The sequence below is a fragment of the Melospiza melodia genome, chromosome 19 (genome assembly GCF_035770615.1).
Source record: "Melospiza melodia melodia isolate bMelMel2 chromosome 19, bMelMel2.pri, whole genome shotgun sequence".
Taxonomy (NCBI): domain Eukaryota; kingdom Metazoa; phylum Chordata; class Aves; order Passeriformes; family Passerellidae; genus Melospiza; species Melospiza melodia.
In genome coordinates this window covers 787,703-805,330 of record NC_086212.1, presented here as the reverse complement: position 1 = coordinate 805,330, position 17,628 = coordinate 787,703, and the positions used below count along the sequence as shown (strand labels likewise).

Genomic DNA, 17,628 nt, shown 5'->3' with positions numbered 1-17,628 from the left:
AGAGCTCTGAGTTGGGCTGTCTGGGCGCTGTGCCCACCCCTTGTGATCCCATGGATGTGGGATTGAGAAGAGCTCCAGGATGCCCCAGCAATTTTAAGGTGTTGTTCCTCTCTGCCCGTCAGGGATGGGGCAGGACTTGCCCAGTCAGCTCTCTGCAGACACAAGTGGTACCTGAGGCTGCCTGGGGAACCACAGCAGTTCCTGCCAGAGGAAGGAGCTCTGCTCTGCCCTCAGTGTTCTGCTGCTTCTGCTCCTCTCCAGCTCCTGACATCAGGCTGAGGCATTGCTGCTCCTCTGGCCCAGACAACACAGAGGTTAAACAGGTGGGAAGAGCCATTCTAAAGAGTTGGTGAAGAAGCTCCTGGTCAATAGTCAATGCTCTTGCACTAAAGCAATCCTGACCATCTGCTGAAACCGTGGCTTTTTGTCACTTGGCATTATCTAAATCAAGTCCACTCATAGCAGTTTATTTGCTTCTGACTCTTGTTCTGCTCCCCACAGGACTCTCAGGCCCACTCCCAGCTGCTCTCAGGGCAGGGCTGAGAGTAGGAAGCAGCACTGCCAAAGTGACTCCCATTGCAGGAGGTGACTGGAATAACTTAGAGCAGACAACAAAAGAAGCCACATCCTTGGATGTCAGGCTGCAAAAGCCAGTTGGACACTTCCAGGCAGAAGGAAATTATGACGTTGGGTTTTAAGCACCAACTATGATGCATTTGGTGCTCAGCAGCATCACCACTCCAAAACAGCCTTCCCTGTGCTCCACCATCTGGGAACAGAAGTCCCAGGTGTCAGCCCAGCTCCCTGATGTCAAAAGCAGTCTGGAGAGTACCAGCCCCCTCATTACTCACCTTGTGCCACAGATCACAAGTACAGAACAAGCAGCACATGGTTGCTGGGCTCTGACTCCCTTAGGGACACTGTGGCCTTCCCCAGCCCCACTCACCTGTCCTGAGAGCCACAGGATGCAGGCAATGTGCTGCAAGGTCAGCCAGAGCCTCTGGCACAGCAGGCAGTGACCACATGTCCCAGGGCACAAGCCCAGGTGCAGAGAGCCAGCAGCCACTCTGTGCTCACAGATGAGGAGCCCTGTGGCTGCCCCAGTCCCAGGGAGGCCCACAGAGAGCAGGCATTGTGCTGCAGGTAGGGAGGCCAATCTGCAGTGTCCATCACTGAGGCAGAGCTAGAGCCAGAGGGGGAGCAGGGCTGACAAGTCTCTGGGTGACCTGTCTGAAACTGAGGGTACACTGGGAACTTCTACATGACAGAATACAGACACGGGGAGCCAACAGATGCAATTACAGATCTGACATGTGACACGTGAACTTCAGACACTGCCTCTGAGCAGAGAGAGCACAGCCAGGCCTAGGACAAGGGTCCTGCTACACAGAGTGAGAGAAGACAACATCACCTGGGGAGCATTTATGCATTGCATAATTCTCAGAACAAACCAACACTGCACCTCCACCCATCAGGGCAGGCACTGCAGACCAGTAGATCAGGGACAAACACCATGACAAGGGGAAACAAAAGGGGGAAAAATAAGGGAAATCACAAAATCACAGAATATTTGGAGTTAAAAGGAACCCATAAGGATCATTGAGTCCAGCTCTTAAGTGAATGGCCTATATGGGGATCAAACCCACAGCCTTGCCGTGAGATGGATGCTCAGCTGCACCCCCAGCTTTCCCTGGTGCAGCTGCTCATGCTGCCCAGAGGCAGAGGCAGGGTTCTGCACCATGTCCATGCTGTGCCCTCTGAGGCCCTGAGGAGCAGCCTGAGGCATGCCCATGCCCTGAGTGGAATCAGCACCTCATCCCTATTACACCCAACATGTTCATGCAGTCACTGGTGCTCATGAGCTCACTGCCCAGCACCTCCCTGTGCAGGGGAACCACAACAGTATTCATAGGCCAGAGGAGACTTAGCAGCACCTCTGTTCCCACCTCAACGCTCTCTCTGCACTGAAAGACAGAAAACAGCCTCCCTCACTCAGCCAGCCCCTGCTGCTGGCTCTGAGGGTCAGTGTGGAGGTCAGCTCCATGGAAGCCTCTTTCTCTGTGCAGAGAGAATTGCAGTGCTGGAGCACAAACACTTGCAGACTGTTTCCATCAGCTCTGCTTTGAATTCTGCAGCCTCAGTCTCACAGGCTGGCACGGGGCAGTGGGTACAGATGCAATGGCAGAGAGAACACGCAATACCTGAGTGATTCTGCAGAGCCTGATTCTGGCCATCCTTCGTCGGCGTGATGAGATCCCAGATAAAACTCTTGATCTTCTCATCCCCCTTGTAGTGTTTGACGCAATACACCAGCAAGGCCCGACAAATCATCTCCATGTCCTTCTCATTCAGGTGCCACTTGAACCGCCCATGGGTCAAAATATCTTTCCAGCGTCCCCAGCTGAAACAGCAGGAACACAGAGTGAGCACTCCTGTGCAATTGGAGACCTTGCTGGCACCTCTCTCAAGGAGCTCCTGTGGGGGCACAGCCCGGCCAGATCCCCTAGATGGGGATGTTTTGCCCACACATTACAGGAGCAGAGAGGGGGAGAGGTTTGCAGCACTGAACAGGGAAGAGGCAGGAGCAGACTCTGGAAGTGCCAATTGCCAGCTTTGTCCTGCTAACTCTTCTTCCATCCCAAACGTTCACTCAGAGCCCAGGTCCCGCCAGCGGGGTCACTGCTGGAAGGAGGCAACACAGCAAGCAAGCAAGCAGGACAGACACGAAGTGGCTGGTGCAGCCAGCGGGTGCACATGGGCACTGGGGCAGCTGGAGGCTGTGGCTGTGCTCTCACAGGGGTGAGACTCACCCAAATATCAGCAGGTTCTTCTCCACACGGAAGCACTCGGCCCGCAGGTAGCGCCGCGTCTTCTCGTTGAAGCGCCGCGAGCGCGTGGGTCGCTCGTCCGAGTCACTGTCCAGCTCAGAGAACTCCATCAGCTCGTCCTCCTCGAAGGAGTTGTAGTGCTTGGTTTGCTTCCGCACCCGGGGTCTGTCGATGACCAGGCTCTCCTGTGATGGACAGAGCAGAGAGCACTCTCAGGTACAGGCAGAAACACTTTTATGTGCTCTTCTGGCCCCTGTCACCCGGGCTCTGCTCCGCCTCTGGCTCTTGGCTTGCCAGTCCTGCGGCTGACCATCACCTTCCCACTAGGATACCTGCTTCAAGTTTCCTGTGTGCAGTTCTGCCTGCACAAGTGACAACTCCTGACCAGCACAAAACTCAGCCTGACTGATGACAGGCTAAAATCAGCCCCCTCTGTGTCCAAACGTCTGACTGCCAGCAGCTGACTCAGCTCTGAGTCACTCCTGGCCCTCTCTGCAGAGCCTGTGCCAAGCACTGTGCTGAAGGCAGTGCTGTCTCTGTGTCAGGGGGACAGGTGGGCTGGAACAGGAAAAGCAGCTTCCAAGAAGGTGCAGCAGGGAGCAATATGAAATTAAATAGCATGTACCTGCCCCCTCTCCTTAGCCCACCCTGTTGAATGAATTCATGTAATGTAGATCTGCCTGGATTTCAGGCACATAGGACACACACACACACATACACACACACTCTCCCATTGCTCCAGCTTGAGCAGTGAGCTCTGCAGAGTTGCAGGACCTCCCTCCTGCTGCTGCCTGAAACCATCTCTTACAGCACTGCTGCCTCAGTTGGAATCATGGCAGCCTTGGGGCCGCACTGGAGCCAGTGATAGCACCCTGTGCCTGGAGGAGCTGGCAAGAGAGACCTGAGCTGCAGCCAAGCCCATCACCTCAGCAGGGCCAGCAGAGCACTGGGATCCCCTCTGTCCCCTCCTACCTCTGACAGGCAGAGGCACCAGTCTGCACTCAGGAGAGAGCAGAGGGGCAGCTCCCATCTCTGCTCTCTGTGACCAGGGATAGGACCCATGGGAATGACTGGAGCTGCACCAGGAAAAGGTCCTTTCCCCAGAGGGTGGCTGGGCATTGAACAGGCTCCCCAGGGAATGGGCATAGGCCCAAGGCTACCAGAGCTCAAGGAGCATTTGGAAAATGCTCTCAAGCAGAGGGTGAGGTTGTTGGGAGTAGCTAGGAGAACAGACTGAGTACCGTGAAAGATCAGGGAGACACAGACCAACATGTGGCTAAATAAATCAGGGCTTTAGCCAGCGTTTGTGGGTCCGTCTTCCCTTGCACTAATTCTTGATGCCCAACACAAACCTCTTTGAGAGCCTGGAGGAAGCATGCAGCTCCCTGGACACTTGGACACCAGGCCACATGGCGTCAGATCAGTTGTAGGGCACACAGGACACAAACTGCATCCTACCTTCTCATTCTTGGCATCTGTATCGAGCTCTGCTATCTTGGCCCACTTCTGCCAGAAGTTGGGGTCATCTAAGGAAATGTCAGTTCTGTTTCCTGATGCTACAAAGCTGGCCTAGGAGAGAAAGAAGAGGAATGAAGCAGGTGCAACCCACCATCCAGGTGTGCTTTCTTCCATACAGAGATCCCCCAATGCCAGTCTGAGTGCACAGCCTTGCTGCTATGGGATGTTACACCCTAAGCTGCTGCGTGCCAGAGGGTTCTTTGTTTGCCTGAGGGAGCTGAACTCCTCTGTTCTGCAGTCACGCCTGACCCATTGTAAATGGAGGCTGGGTTGTGCAAGAGGAGGAGGGCCCTTAGTGGTCCCAGCAGGCCAGAGCATAGCACAGAGCTCTGTCTGGGGGTTTTATCAGGCCCCACAGCACGCAGCTTCCATGGCACAGCAGCACCTGGCTTTGGGCATCATGCAGCCCAGCAGCTGGGTCCTGCCACCATCCAGCCCTCATGGCTGAACATCTTAGGCAGCCTTCTATCACCTGCCAGGCTGGTGGCCCCTCCTCAATGCTCTGCTGACCCTCAGAGAGACAGGAGAGCACACCAGCCCCAGCACAGCCAAGGTCTCACTGGCACAGAGACAGCAGGGCTTGGCCTCCATGTGGACATGTCTCCATACACAAGTAGGAGGCTGGACAGTCTCCATACACAAGTAGGAGGCTGGACAGTCTCCACACACAGGTAGGAGGCTGGACAGGTGTCCAAACACAGGTAGGAGGCTGGCTGACCACTACTGCCCTGCATGTTCCCCTTCCTCCACCCCCGAGGGAAATCCCCCTTCCCTCCCACTGGAGCACAGCATACCTTTGCAAATGTGGAGCCCTTTCCCTCAGACTGGATCGTGATGGTCTGTGTCCTGCGCTGGAGGATCTGATCAATGTCTTCCTCACAGAACTTCGACCCCTCATCCTCCTCATCCATGAGTGCGCCATAGGCTCCCTTCCGCAGCAGGTCCTCCACCTCCATCTTGGAGAGCTGCTGAACCTGCCCAAAGCACAGGGGCATCACCAACCCGGCCAGCAACCATGACCACTGCACAACAGGAGAAGGCTCCTCCCTCTGCTTCAGAACAAAGGGCCCTAAGCCAACCCAGACTAGCTGCTGTTAAAGCAAAGAGGTCACTTCAAAACTCTTCCTGAGGGACTATCAGGAAATTCAGCCCACACCACTCCACCACACCACACGTCCCCTATCCCCATGGCAGTGCAGGAACAGTCTGGTAGGCCAGAGAGCAGCAGTGTGAGTGTGTGGGACTGGGCTCTCCCTCCCCAAAGGCTGCTGAGTCCCTGCTCTCCCTCCCTGCCAGGCTGCTCTGTCCTGGCAGTGACTTGCAGGGGGAGGAGGAGAGATCTCCTGCAGAGGCTCCCACCTGGCCCCGCTCCAGCAGCCAACCTACCCCATTGGTGCTGCCCTTGCGGTTGATGTCCTGCAGCACAGCTTTGTCCAGGCCCAGCTTCAGGCTGGCCTTGTCGAACATCTCGCGCTCGTAGGAGTTCCTGGTGATGAGGCGATAGACCTTCACAGCCTTGCTCTGCCCGATGCGATGGCAGCGAGCCTGAGCCTGTCAGGGCAGAGGGCACAGTGTCAGCGCAGGGAGCCCAGCTGGACGAGGACCGTGTGCCTTGTGGTACTCTGCATCAGCATCTACACCCACCCACCCACCTAACCCACAGTCACCTCCCATCCACCACAGCACGCTCATTCCCTGCCTGTGGCTGACATGGCAGGGCTCTGGCACAGCCTGCACAGCTGTGGAGCAGGAATGAGAGATCCCAGCACCCTCAGGCAAGGACACAGGGTTAAGGCTGGAGCCTTGGCTCTCTACAGATGTGGCACACAACACTGCACCCACTCCAAAAACAGGTATGGACACAGTGTAGCCTGCTCTGTGGCACATCTGTGTTTTCAGAGCCGCACTGCGATCTCCCCCATGTCCTGTTCCCCCTGCCCACATTCCTGCCAGCCGTCCTGACACGGTACCTCGTGCCCAGTACAGCTGGTGCTGCTTCCCTGCTGTCCCTGCCTGGCACAAGTGACAGAAGCTGTGCCTCGGGACCTCGTGACAGCCCTGCCCAGCCCTTTACCTGCAGGTCATTCTGTGGGTTCCAGTCGGAGTCGAAGATGATGCAGGTGTCAGCAGCGGTCAGGTTGATGCCCAGCCCGCCTGCCCGCGTGCACAGCAGGAACACAAAGCGATCCGAGTCGGGCTTGCAGAAGCGGTCGATGGCAGCCTGGCGCAGGTTGCCGCGCACCCGCCCGTCGATGCGCTCGTAGGTGTACCTGCTCAGGAGAGGGAGAGCTTAGAGCAGGGCCCCAAGAGTCTGTGGCCTTCAAATCCCTTTCTGCTCCTTCCCCCAGGCAGTGTGGGCACACCAGCCAGGACTTACTGGCAGGACCTGCGCTCAAGTGGAGGCTCAGGCCCCATCAGCCTGTGGGCACTGTGGCTGTTCCCAGAAGTTGTGCCTCTTATGATAACAAAATCATCACAACCCCATGCCCGATGCACAGATATGGGGCTCATGGGAACCAGGACCAAGGGAAGGATCTACTTTTACCCGGTCACTCTGAGGACTAGCCCTAAACTACACAGAATGAAAGGTCTGAAGTGCTTAGCTCTGGGGTCTCCACACCCACCAGTAGTACATGGTAAAACAGATCCATCAGTATGTGGGCATGGAATGGCCAAATCCCCACCCTGTGCTGTTGCCACTCCATGTGCAGTGCATGGAGGTACTGTGGAGGAGCCGTGGTGAATGCTGGAGCCTGTACTAACCGTCTCTGGATGAGATAATCCTCCAGGATGTCAAGGCAGCGCACCATCTGCGAGAAGATGAGCACCTTGTGCCCACCAGCAATCAGCTTGGGAAGCAGCTTATCAATGAGCACCAGCTTCCCAGCTGCCTGGATCATCGCCTGCAGCTGGAAGTCTGGTGCCTCTGGGCAGTGTGTTTTGCGGAAGTCTTCCAGGATCTTCTCCTCTGCCCCTGCCAGGTGAAAAGGGATGTGAGCTCTTGGCAAGCCTGGCAGTGCAGCTGCCCAGGGCAGCGGCAAAGGATTGCATGAGCAACAGAATCCATGCAGTCAGAGCTAGGGAGGCTGGCTAGAGACCTCCTGCAGACCCTCTGCTCTTGGGACTAAACTTCTGTAGGGCTCACATCAGCTCTTGGCAGATTAAGTCAGGCTGGGACACTGGTCCTGTGTTGGAACACCCCCAAACACAGTGAGCCTCAGGAGACCCTAAGGTACCCATCAGCAAGCAGCCCTTGGAGGGAGCTGGGCTGCCTGGGAAGGCAACAGGACAGAGCACTGCCACCTCATGGGCAGATGGCACAAGGCCCGAGCTGGTTCCCCAGACAGGCAAGTTCTGTTGGGAGTGAACAGTAAATGCTGCAGTGACACCTGTGTGTCCCCCCACACAACTCCTGTGCACAGCCCTCACCATTGATGAGGTACGGGTGATTGCAGCACTTGCGCAGCTCCATCATGGTATTGATGAGGTTGGGCATATTGTGCTGGTTGGCACCCTTGGAGAGGAAGGAGAAATTCTTCTCCAGGATGGCCCGGTAGTATTTCTTCTGGATATTGGTCAGCTCCACTTCAATGATGGTCTCCTGCTTGGGTGCCAGATTCTTCTCTACATCATCCTTCAGCCGTCGCAGCATCATGGGCTTGAGGATGGACTGCAGCTTCTTCACCTGCAGAGCAAGCACAGACACTCACTGCCCTCCCTGCATAGAAGCACATGGGCCAGCAGAGGGGTCTGCTAGCCTGGAGCCTCCCCGTGCTGCAAACCCACTACAGGTGACTAGAGCAGCTGCTCAGCAGCCAGCCAGGAAACTTCAGGGCCTGGGGTCTTCGGGGCAGGCATGAGCAGTCCCAGGCTATGAGCTCCACATGCCTGGGCTGCCAGCAGCCTTAGTGTCTGATGCAGAAGGAGAGTTGAGACTTTGGATGGTAACTGAGATGGCGGTTGCTTCATGTGCCTGTGCCTGCTCCCACAGAATGACAATCTTTGTGCGATTTCTACATTCAAAAGGTAGTGGGACAGCCCAGGCAACTAAGCAGCTTCCCATGACCCACACTCAAGGAGAGCTTTGGAGGAAGAGAACCTGACAAGGGTGATTGACACATGGACTTACTGACCTCCCCATTCCCCTTGCACTCCTGTTGGTCTTAGGGACAGACCAGGTGGGAGAGGCAGGTAAGCTGTTCTACCCACGCATGCAAGGGCAGCAGGGAGTCAGCTGGGAGCAGACCACTGCCTTGGCAGGGGCAGGTCTCCTCTCCCCAGAACAGCATTGGGGCTCTGTCACAACTTTGCTTCTCCTGGTATGAGGAGCCCTACCCACTTCCATGAAGCACATGTCTGAAAGCACGTCTGGTTTGGTCACCAGGTGTCCCAGTGGCCTGCGCTAAGTCACCGGTATCATTCCTCCAGGTACCTGCTCCTCTGTCTTCAGGTCTCCAAACTCTTCCAGGAAGGCTGTCTCTGAGGGGAACTGCTGTGGCTCCAGAAAATTTAGGAGGCTGAAGAGCTCCTCTACCGAGTTCTGCAGGGGGGTCCCTGTCAGCAGCACCTTGTGCTCCTGGGAACACAGAGAAAACAGGTTGAGGGCTCAACCCCATTAGCTGGGGTTGAAGATGTCCCAAGAGGACAATGCTTCTTGTCTTCCAGCCTAAGAAGCACTCTGGATGGCCTGGGACCACATACACACTGAGAGGCTTCACTGGCCATGGTGACAGCCCTGACCATGCCACTGCCACACAACACTGTCCTGGGGCTCCCAGGACACTGCCATGCACACGTTCCAGTCCAGCTCTGTGCAACAACAGCCAGACTCAACATCTCACACTGCTCCCAGGCTTCAGCCCTGCCCTGGCACAAGAGTGTGTGCTGGTGCTGGTGCTGGACAGGGACGCTGACAGAGTCCAAGCTCCTGTGCAGCTGGGGGCAGGATGTTTGTCTTCAGGGCTCAGACAGAGCAAGAGGGAACACCACGCAGAGCCATGGGACACCGAGGGGCAGCAGTGGCCTGCTGCTAGGGACAGTCTCAGCAGGGTGCTCCAAAATTAGCAGGGACAGGCATGACTGCGCACTTGGAACAAAGGGGAGCTTTTCTTAGAGGTTCACCATGTAGGTACATGTGCAGTAAAAGGAGATGAGGTCTAAACAACCCCCAAGACCTGGGAGTGTGAGGATCAGATGATCCCTCAAAGAGAATGCTCTCCCTCCCATGACTGACAACATGGGCTTTAGGCACCACCAGGTGCTGGTCCTGGGTGCACCAGTTCCTCTGTCCCAGCACTGTCAGAGCCTCAGACTCACAACTCAGGCTAATCCTCCTGCCCAGTCTAGTGCAGGAAATGTCCACAGGAGTGGCCTGCTAGGAAAGAAGGGTAATTATAAGGTAGGAGACTCCCAGAGGACTTGTACAAAGGGAGGTGAAGGCATAAAAGGGAGACCAGAAGCAACCCTGCTTTGACCCAAGCTCACAACATAGCAGGGCCCTACACAAGACACAAAGTCAGGGGAAACAGCAGAGTCTTTTGGAACTTGTGGGAGTCACAAGACGAGTTATTTTCAGAGGCCTGCCTAGCTACAAGTGAGTATGATGGAAGCTGGATACAGCTGGAAGACCCAAAAGGCCTGCTGGCCCTTGGTCCAGCTAACAGCAACACTGCTTTTCCCAGGGCTGGAAAAGAGCTGGACATCCAAATAATTTCTCAGAGCAGCTCACTGATCCCTTTGTTAACCCACCCCTAGCATGGAGGAACGTTTGCACAGTAGTAAGAAACTATCTCAAACACCACAGCCCTGCCCAGTGTAGGGCACAAGACACAGCAAGGCCAGGGGTATTGTGCAGGGCTGGCCAGCAACTGCCCCCATGTGCTGCAGCAGCTTACACTGGGCTGCAAGGATGGGCAGGGCTCTGGCAGGGAGCACCCCCACGTGGGAAGGCGCAGGGGAAGGTAATATTCCACTCTGGCAAAAAGAAGTTTGTGAGGGCTGCAGGGCACCAGTGCCCCATCCATCAAGGGGCCCTCTGGATGGTTTTTCTGCAGCCTGGCACAAGGCCTAAGCTGCTGACAGTGGCATCTGACTGCTCAGCATGGCCATCTCCAGCCCACCCTGCTCCCAGGTGAACCTGGGCAGGACATGCTCACCAGGGCCATGAGCTTCAGCCCCTCCAGGAGTTTGCAGTTCCTGTTCTTCAGGCGATGTGCCTCGTCAATGACCACACAGCGCCACTGGATCTTCTTCAGCTCCGGGCAATCAGCAAGGATCATCTCAAAGGTGGTGATAACCACCTGGAACTTGAAGATCCCAGGGAGAGGGTTACCCTAGGGAAACAGAAACCAGAATTTGACTCCTGCAGGGTGGCAGCACACTGTCTGACAGTATCAGCGTGAGTCAGTATCTGACTCTGAGCTGGAATTTCTCCAGAATAATCTCTCTCAAGCATTGGGCAGGTTTCTGCAAGCCTCCTTGATGGCCACAGGCTGTGCATCTCTAAACCAGACACTGCCCCAGGGCAGGCACATAGGCCTGGACAAGAAGCTGCACCCTCCCTGCTCTGCATGAGTTATGCCTGTTCACTCACACACAGTGCAACCTGAGCCCATGCCAGCAAATGGGGCTGCAAAGATCATCTCTCCTTCTCCAAATGAACAAGCTCCACAGGCAGCTCAGCGCTTCCCAAGTAAAGGAAGGCAGGGCTGGGGGACAGTGCCAGGAGGGCTGTGTGCCTTGGTCAGTACCTGTGTGTCCCTGTACACCATCTCGTACTGCTGGATCATCTGCCGGCTGATCTGGCTGCCGTGGTACACGATGGCGTTCATCTCCGTCCACGTGCGGAACTCCCGCTCCCAGTTCGTGATGGTGGAGAGAGGTGCGATGATGAGGAAGGGGCCATGGATGCCCATCAGGAATATCTCTGAGAGGAAAGTGATTGACTGGATTGTCTTCCCCAACCCCATCTCATCAGCCAGGATGCAGTTCTTCCTGCAGAGACGGACAGGGTCAGGTCAGGGTGGCTCTTGGGGGCAGAAACCACTCTGTCACCAACTCTTTGATGGGATGTCAGGCACACCACCTCTGCCCACCCTTCTCTGATCCTGCAGCATGGAGCATGGGGGGACTTTGGTACAGCGGCCCAAACACGTCTGGGTAAGCCAGCCAACTTCTTCTAACATCATGGATTCAAAACCAGCGTGAAAGATGCTGTTTTTCAGGTACACATGAGCCAGGGAAAGGTGCATCTGATGGCCTGCTGCAGCCAAGAACATGCACATTCCCACCTGTCTGCCACACAATCAGTCACCAATAGCCTGGCCAGTACCAAAAAGCCAGGTGTATCTCAGAATCACAGCTAAGCCCTACTATCTCTAAGACTCATCAGCATATATACCAGGGAGAACCATTCCTAAAAATTCAGTTGCAAAGCTAAAGCAAACACACTGTTTCTGGCAGCTGCCAGCCAGCTCCAGCACTTGAAGGACTCAGTGGCTGCTCCGTCAGGCCCGTTTGTCCACTCTGCTCCCCAGCTTCACTGCTCCCATGACAGCACACACAGGGCCTGCTGCTCATGGCAGGACTGGGCTCCTGCCTCTCCTCACCTGTTGTACCAGTTAAAGAGCAGCCAGTTCATCCCCTCCAGCTGATACTCCCGCAGCTGGTTGCTGTTCTTGTACTCCCGGGACTTCTCCAGCTTCTGCCAGGACTCGGACGCAGGGCGCTCCTAGGAGGGGACAGCAGGAGCAAGGTGCATGGGAGATGCTAATGCCCAGTGAGGCCAAATCCCACTGCTGGGGCTGCACATCAGGGACAACACCTCAAAACAGTCACTGACAGCTGAGTCACAGCAAGGGCTTGGCCTCTGGAACCCACCCTCCGACCTCCAGAGGGGAGGTACAGGGCTTGAACTGCAGCACCAGGGACAAGGCCAGCACTGCTGGACTGTGGCAGGACACAGGCAGTCCCTGCGCCCAGGGCAGAGCTGCCAGCCGGGTACGTTACCTCAGGGTACGTTACCATGTGCTTGATTTCTGGAGGGATTTGGAGGGCTTCAAACTCTTTAATCTTCCCTGGGTCAACATCCTCCTCCAGCTCCCAGGTGCTCTCCTCATAGGGCAGTGAGCACCACTTCACCAAGTAGTGAGTCACCTCCTGTAGCACAGGGAGAAACAGGCTCAGAGACAGGGAGAGTCAGCATCCCTCCACCCACCCTGGGCCAAGGGCCCTTGCAGACAGGGAAACCTGTGCAAGGGAAGGCTGGGAAGGCTCAGGCTGCTCAGAGATGACCCACAATGTACACCATGGGGCTGCGCCTCCTGCCATGTCTCCCTCCTTCCCTCCACGGGGCCAGCAAGAGATGCAGCCTCTCACCTCCCCAGTGTCAGGGTCCTTTGTGTGAGCCACCTCCAGAATTCGATCTACCTCCACATAGTCAGGGTTGAACAAATCTTCATCAGGCTGTGATGGCAAACAGTAAAACAGGAGGTAAGTTCAAGGTGATTCCAGGGTTAAACAGATGGGCACAAGTAAACAGCTGCAGGGCATCAGTCCCCAGGATGCTGCTAGCTGTGTGCAACACACCAAGTGCCCTGGACACAGGTACAGACATCTGTCTCTGGGCAGGGAGGATGCAGGAACCTGGCAGAAGGCAAAGCTCTTTCTTTAGAGCAGTCACATGCTCCGTGCTGCCCTTGCTGGGAGGCAGCAATGTCCTCTTCAGCCTATCTGGCCCAAAGGTACAAGTCCTAAGCTGTCTGCTTCAGCTGATGTGCAGCATCCAGAGCTCTGCACAGCACCCGAAGAACCCCAGGGCTGCAAGGGCTGACACCTTGGTCTCTGTCTCTGCTTCCCTCTTGCCCCACCTGGCATAGTCCTTGGAGAGACATGGCCTAGGGCTTGGGAAAGAGAAAAATCAGGCTTCTACACTCACAACTCCCCAAGCCCCAGTTAGTTACAGGGAAAGAGCATGTGCTCCTTGCTGAACTGGTGGTGGTACAGAGTGTTCCAACACATGCTTTTTTTTTGCATCCTGAGAAAGACCCCAAACAGACTCGTGAGTGAGAAATTTGACACACACCCCCAGCTTTCCAGCTACAAAGAAGAAATTTTCATATCCTACTGGCCTGATTTATAATTGTAAGGGGCAGTTCTAGGAGATCCAACAACTATCTCTGGAGCAACAAGATAAATTATAGAACACCTTTCATGCTAAGCAAGATTAATCTGCTTATAGAGCAGAGCAGGCAAGAGCTGCCCTAAGCCCAGATATTTATAGCTCCCTCTTTCCCACAGCATCTCTGCTCCACCACAGAAGCACCTCCAGCCCTATATGCTGCCCTCTCTCCCACCAAGCAACTCTTCCAGAGCTGGCATTGCCCTGCAAGGGACACTTGTCACCCTGCTCATAATGCCACCAGTGACACTGGAGGTGTCCAGGGCACAGGCATGGACCCCCAGCTCCAGCCCTGGAGACAGACTGCTCTGGGCTGCAAGGTGCCAGAGGCAGCTCCTGGCCTGCTCAGCCATGGCACTGGGCTCAGAGTCAGGCACCACTGCTCACTGTGCTCAGCTCTCACCTCTGTAAAAATATGTTTCATCTGAGCCTGCTTGTTCCGGAAGCGCTTTATCTTCTGTGAGATCCTGGGGTCCTTCTCCAGCTCCTCCAGAGTTGCCCATTTACAGTGGAGGTAAGAGCTGCAAGGGGAAAAAATCAACATGTGACCAAGAGGCCTTTGGTCCCAAAGCATCCACCACACCCAGCAGCATGGATCTCCCAGCGATCCAGAGAATGCCCAGTCCGTGCCTATGCCTATGCCAACCCAAACTGGGGAAAGCCATGCCCCAGGGGACCAGCCAAGACCAAGCACTGAAGCTGCAGCAGCTTCCCTGCTTCCCACCACAGCTGGCTCAGGACAGTGATGCCTTAAGTTTTAGCTTTAACATTTTCCAGTATTTTATTTCTTTTTTTTTTTATTGCAGATTCTGTACTGCATTAGTATGTAACTCTGAACTTCATAGAAAGTGTTAGCAAGTTCTCTTCACAGTTTAGTTAGACAAAACAATCCTTTTCCAGCCTGAGAACCAACGACCCCATTGCAGCTTCAGGCCCAAAAAGTGTAAACAGCAAACTGAGGAGAGCAATCTGGGAGGATGTGACTTCAGAACCTGAAGCTGTAATTGGACAATTAACCAAAATATATAAATGGACCAAAATTTATAAAAGTGTGAAACTCATGACCCATCGTCCATCTTAGGTGTAGCCTCAGCCAGGCTCTTGTGCTGCCCAAGGTGTATCTTTTGAAGGCCTTTTTAATAAATCCCTGCTTTATTCCTTTAACACTGTCCAGCCTTTGTTCCAGGTAGCCTCTCAAGGCATCAACAAGCATAAGAAAAAGGGATGCTGGGGCTGCAGCTTGGGATGGGACAGAGGTGGAAGCGCACAGTCCCTGCTCCTGCATGCACAGGGCTCACAGAAAGAAGCACCACAAGTACAACACTGCACGTACAAGTTCCTGTACTTGACGTAGAACTCCTCTGTCTCAAATGCCGGGCCTCCAGGATGAGCCTGAAACCAAGGGAAGGAGAGTCAGTGACAGTCAGAGGCTGTGCAGAAGCTGAGGGGGCATTCTCAGCCACCCCCTGCCTGGCCACAGGCTCCAGGGACTGAGCCCCAGGGTGGTGAGGACAGGCAGGCACTCATTGTGCTGCTGCTCCAGAGGTGCAGCAGCCCTGGGGAACACGACGTGAGACCGCCCTTGGGCACGGGGAACTCCCAACACTTCCTGGGCATCAGCCCAGGCCTGACTCCTCTTCAGAGCCTTTCTGGTGCCCAGGACAGGAGAGGCACCACACTGACCCACAGCTCAGGAAGGTGCCAGTCTGGGCATACCCCAGCACCCCACCAGAGAAGCAAGAGCACCAACTGCTGCTGCCTCGTGTCCCTGCTGCACAGGGCAGCCACGTCCCACCCCTCCTCTGCTCAGGGACTTCAGCCCCACTGACATCTTTGCCACTCACCTCCTTCTGCACCATCCTGGAGGCAAGGATCTTCTCAATGATATTGGCATCATCCTCGGGAGGCTCCTGGGGACAGGAAAGGAGAGCTCTGTTTTTCTGGCTCATCACACGCCCCTGGCACTCTGCCAGCACGGAACGGCTGCTTGCTCCTCTCCCAGTCCCCAGGCAGGCAGAGCTGGCACTGGAAGCTGGGAGAGCTGTGCTTGGGGAGCCCCTGCTGGGTGTGAGGGTGTAGGTGCTGCCAGCCCAGCTACACTCACCCCCTCTGCCTGTCCTCTCCAGGTCAGCCAGGCCACAGCTGTGTCAGGTTTGCTGTGTGGGTCATTCCAGCTACACCAGGGCAGCCAGATAGAGTGGAAAGCCTCCCAGAAAAGAGGAGGGAGCTTGGGCACTTGCCCATGGACTCAAGGAAGGAATTATACCAAAATTATGCACATTCCTGCTCCAAGGCACTCTCCATGCCACATTCTGGTCATGCCTTGGCAGTTATACAGCCCCACAGTGCTGTATGGCCCCAGGGCCCCAGGAGAGCAGGCAGCATGTCTGTCAGGCCCTGCCACATGTCACCCACACACTGTCATCTGCCCATGGCCACAGGACATGGGCAACAGCACCTCACCCCACCACTCTCCATGCAGCTCCTCCTGACAGGCTTGAAGTGCTGCCTCCTTCTCTTTGCAGGCTTCTACCCACAGATCCCCTTTGCTGGCACCCAGGGGCTCCAGCACAGCTCCTCTCACTCAGCACAGGCTCGCTGCAGGTGGCCCTGATGCTGTCCTGCTTCCAGCTCTGGGGACGTGGAGGCTCTCCTGGCTGCAGCTGTGCCAGGATCAGCCCCACCAAATGCCAAGGGACAGGAGACCCAGGCTTGTGCCCATCTGTGCTACAGAGGAGACCCACAGAGGAAGATGCAGGGGAGATGAGGGACACCAAAAACATGGAGCCTGCTTGAGCATTAGAAATATCAGTTCTGCTTTGGCTAGAACAGTACAGCAGAAGGAGGGGCAAAGTGCAGAGCAGAAAGCAGAAGGACTCTGTTCATTCCCTTCTGACAGAGGTAGAGTATGGACCAAGGCAAAGCAGCCCTGAGGTGTCACTTTGCAGACTAGAAAGTCTCTCAAAGAATGGCATGGGGCAGGCTAGGGAACGACAGACAGGGCACCCCACACCACTCATCTGAAAGTATCTGGGAAAGCCAAGACCACGCCCAGGGCCACAGCAACCCTTCCATCCCCAGCCCAGAGGTGACTGCTGCCTTGGCACTGTCCTTGAGTGCAGGGCAGGATGTTGAACCCAGCACCACAGTGCAATGGGCAGGGAACAGCAGCTCTGCCTGGGCTCCTGGGCTGCCATCTCGAGACCCAGAGCAGGATTTCTGCCCTGTCTGGGGAACTCTGCCCAAACTGGGTTAAGACAGCTGAAGGGAGCATGCAGAAGTGTTCCTGCCACAGTCACTGTGCAGTGCCTGTTCCCCTGTGCCCAGGCACCTGCCCTGGCACTGCTGGGCTCTGCTTGACTCTGCCACAGAGGGTTTGTGTGGACATGGCCATCCAGCAGTGCCATGGGAGCTCCCACGCTGATCCACAGCCCTTACTCAGGCTTCCCCTGGTCTGTGGCTCACTGCTGGCTGGCTGAAGGCTGCTGGAGGAGCCCTGCACTGCCCAAAGAGCTGTTCAGGACTGTGGCCAGGGTGCAGGGGGAAAGCTGCACGACCAGGCCACGCAGAAAGCAGCCCTGAGGTTGCAGCACTCACATCCTGCCCTGCTGTCAGTTCTGATCCTGGAGCAGGCACAGGCAGGCTCAGCTGGGCAGGCTGGCCAGGCCTCAGAGCAACCATCCAGCCTGGCTGCTTTGGACATCAGCTTTAATGACCCATCTGGAGCAGGAAAAACTGAGGTGGAACTTTAGGACTGAGAGGAGAACAGGGTGGGAGCATGGACACATGTCAAAGGCAGCTCACACCTGCTGCTTTGAAAATCTCACTTGGAGAGATGGCTGCCAGGAGCCCAGCTGGGACACAGCTTCAGGCAGAGCTGAAGCAGCACTGGAGCATGTCCTGTGGGTGTGTGGATCTTTAGGTCAGGGCTTATCAACAGAGCTCATACCCACCAAAACCTTGGGAAGAGGGGACTAGAGAGGGTAACAGAAACACCATGAGAACAACCAGTGACCATTATTAATATCTGACAGCTTTGTCAGTGACCAGAAAGATGGAAAGAGCTGCAGGATCCAAGACACAGTCACAGACAAGGCAGGAAGG

The 17,628-nt window shown here is 55.6% G+C and overlaps 1 protein-coding gene across 7 annotated transcripts in view; it reads right to left on the bottom strand.

The window, feature by feature from the left end:
- The window catches only part of CHD6 (chromodomain helicase DNA binding protein 6), a 100,916-nt gene that overhangs the window by 21,733 nt on the left and 61,555 nt on the right, over positions 1 to 17,628 (bottom strand). For 5 of the 7 annotated variants that reach the window (XM_063172069.1, XM_063172071.1, XM_063172073.1 and 2 more), the window contains 17 exons: positions 15,369 to 15,434; positions 14,858 to 14,916; positions 13,928 to 14,045; positions 12,723 to 12,809; positions 12,354 to 12,503; positions 11,954 to 12,075; positions 11,096 to 11,339; positions 10,502 to 10,678; positions 8,779 to 8,922; positions 7,776 to 8,031; positions 7,110 to 7,320; positions 6,421 to 6,616; positions 5,733 to 5,897; positions 5,141 to 5,320; positions 4,287 to 4,397; positions 2,811 to 3,013; positions 2,202 to 2,401 (listed from right to left, as the gene is read on the bottom strand). In XM_063172069.1, coding sequence (XP_063028139.1) covers positions 2,202 to 2,401; positions 2,811 to 3,013; positions 4,287 to 4,397; positions 5,141 to 5,320; positions 5,733 to 5,897; positions 6,421 to 6,616; positions 7,110 to 7,320; positions 7,776 to 8,031; positions 8,779 to 8,922; positions 10,502 to 10,678; positions 11,096 to 11,339; positions 11,954 to 12,075; positions 12,354 to 12,503; positions 12,723 to 12,809; positions 13,928 to 14,045; positions 14,858 to 14,916; positions 15,369 to 15,434 — 2,689 coding nt within the window. The remainder of the gene's footprint in view (positions 1 to 2,201; positions 2,402 to 2,810; positions 3,014 to 4,286; positions 4,398 to 5,140; positions 5,321 to 5,732; positions 5,898 to 6,420; positions 6,617 to 7,109; positions 7,321 to 7,775; positions 8,032 to 8,778; positions 8,923 to 10,501; positions 10,679 to 11,095; positions 11,340 to 11,953; positions 12,076 to 12,353; positions 12,504 to 12,722; positions 12,810 to 13,927; positions 14,046 to 14,857; positions 14,917 to 15,368; positions 15,435 to 17,628) is intronic. The other 2 variants (XM_063172070.1, XM_063172075.1) reach the window with 1 other exon arrangement.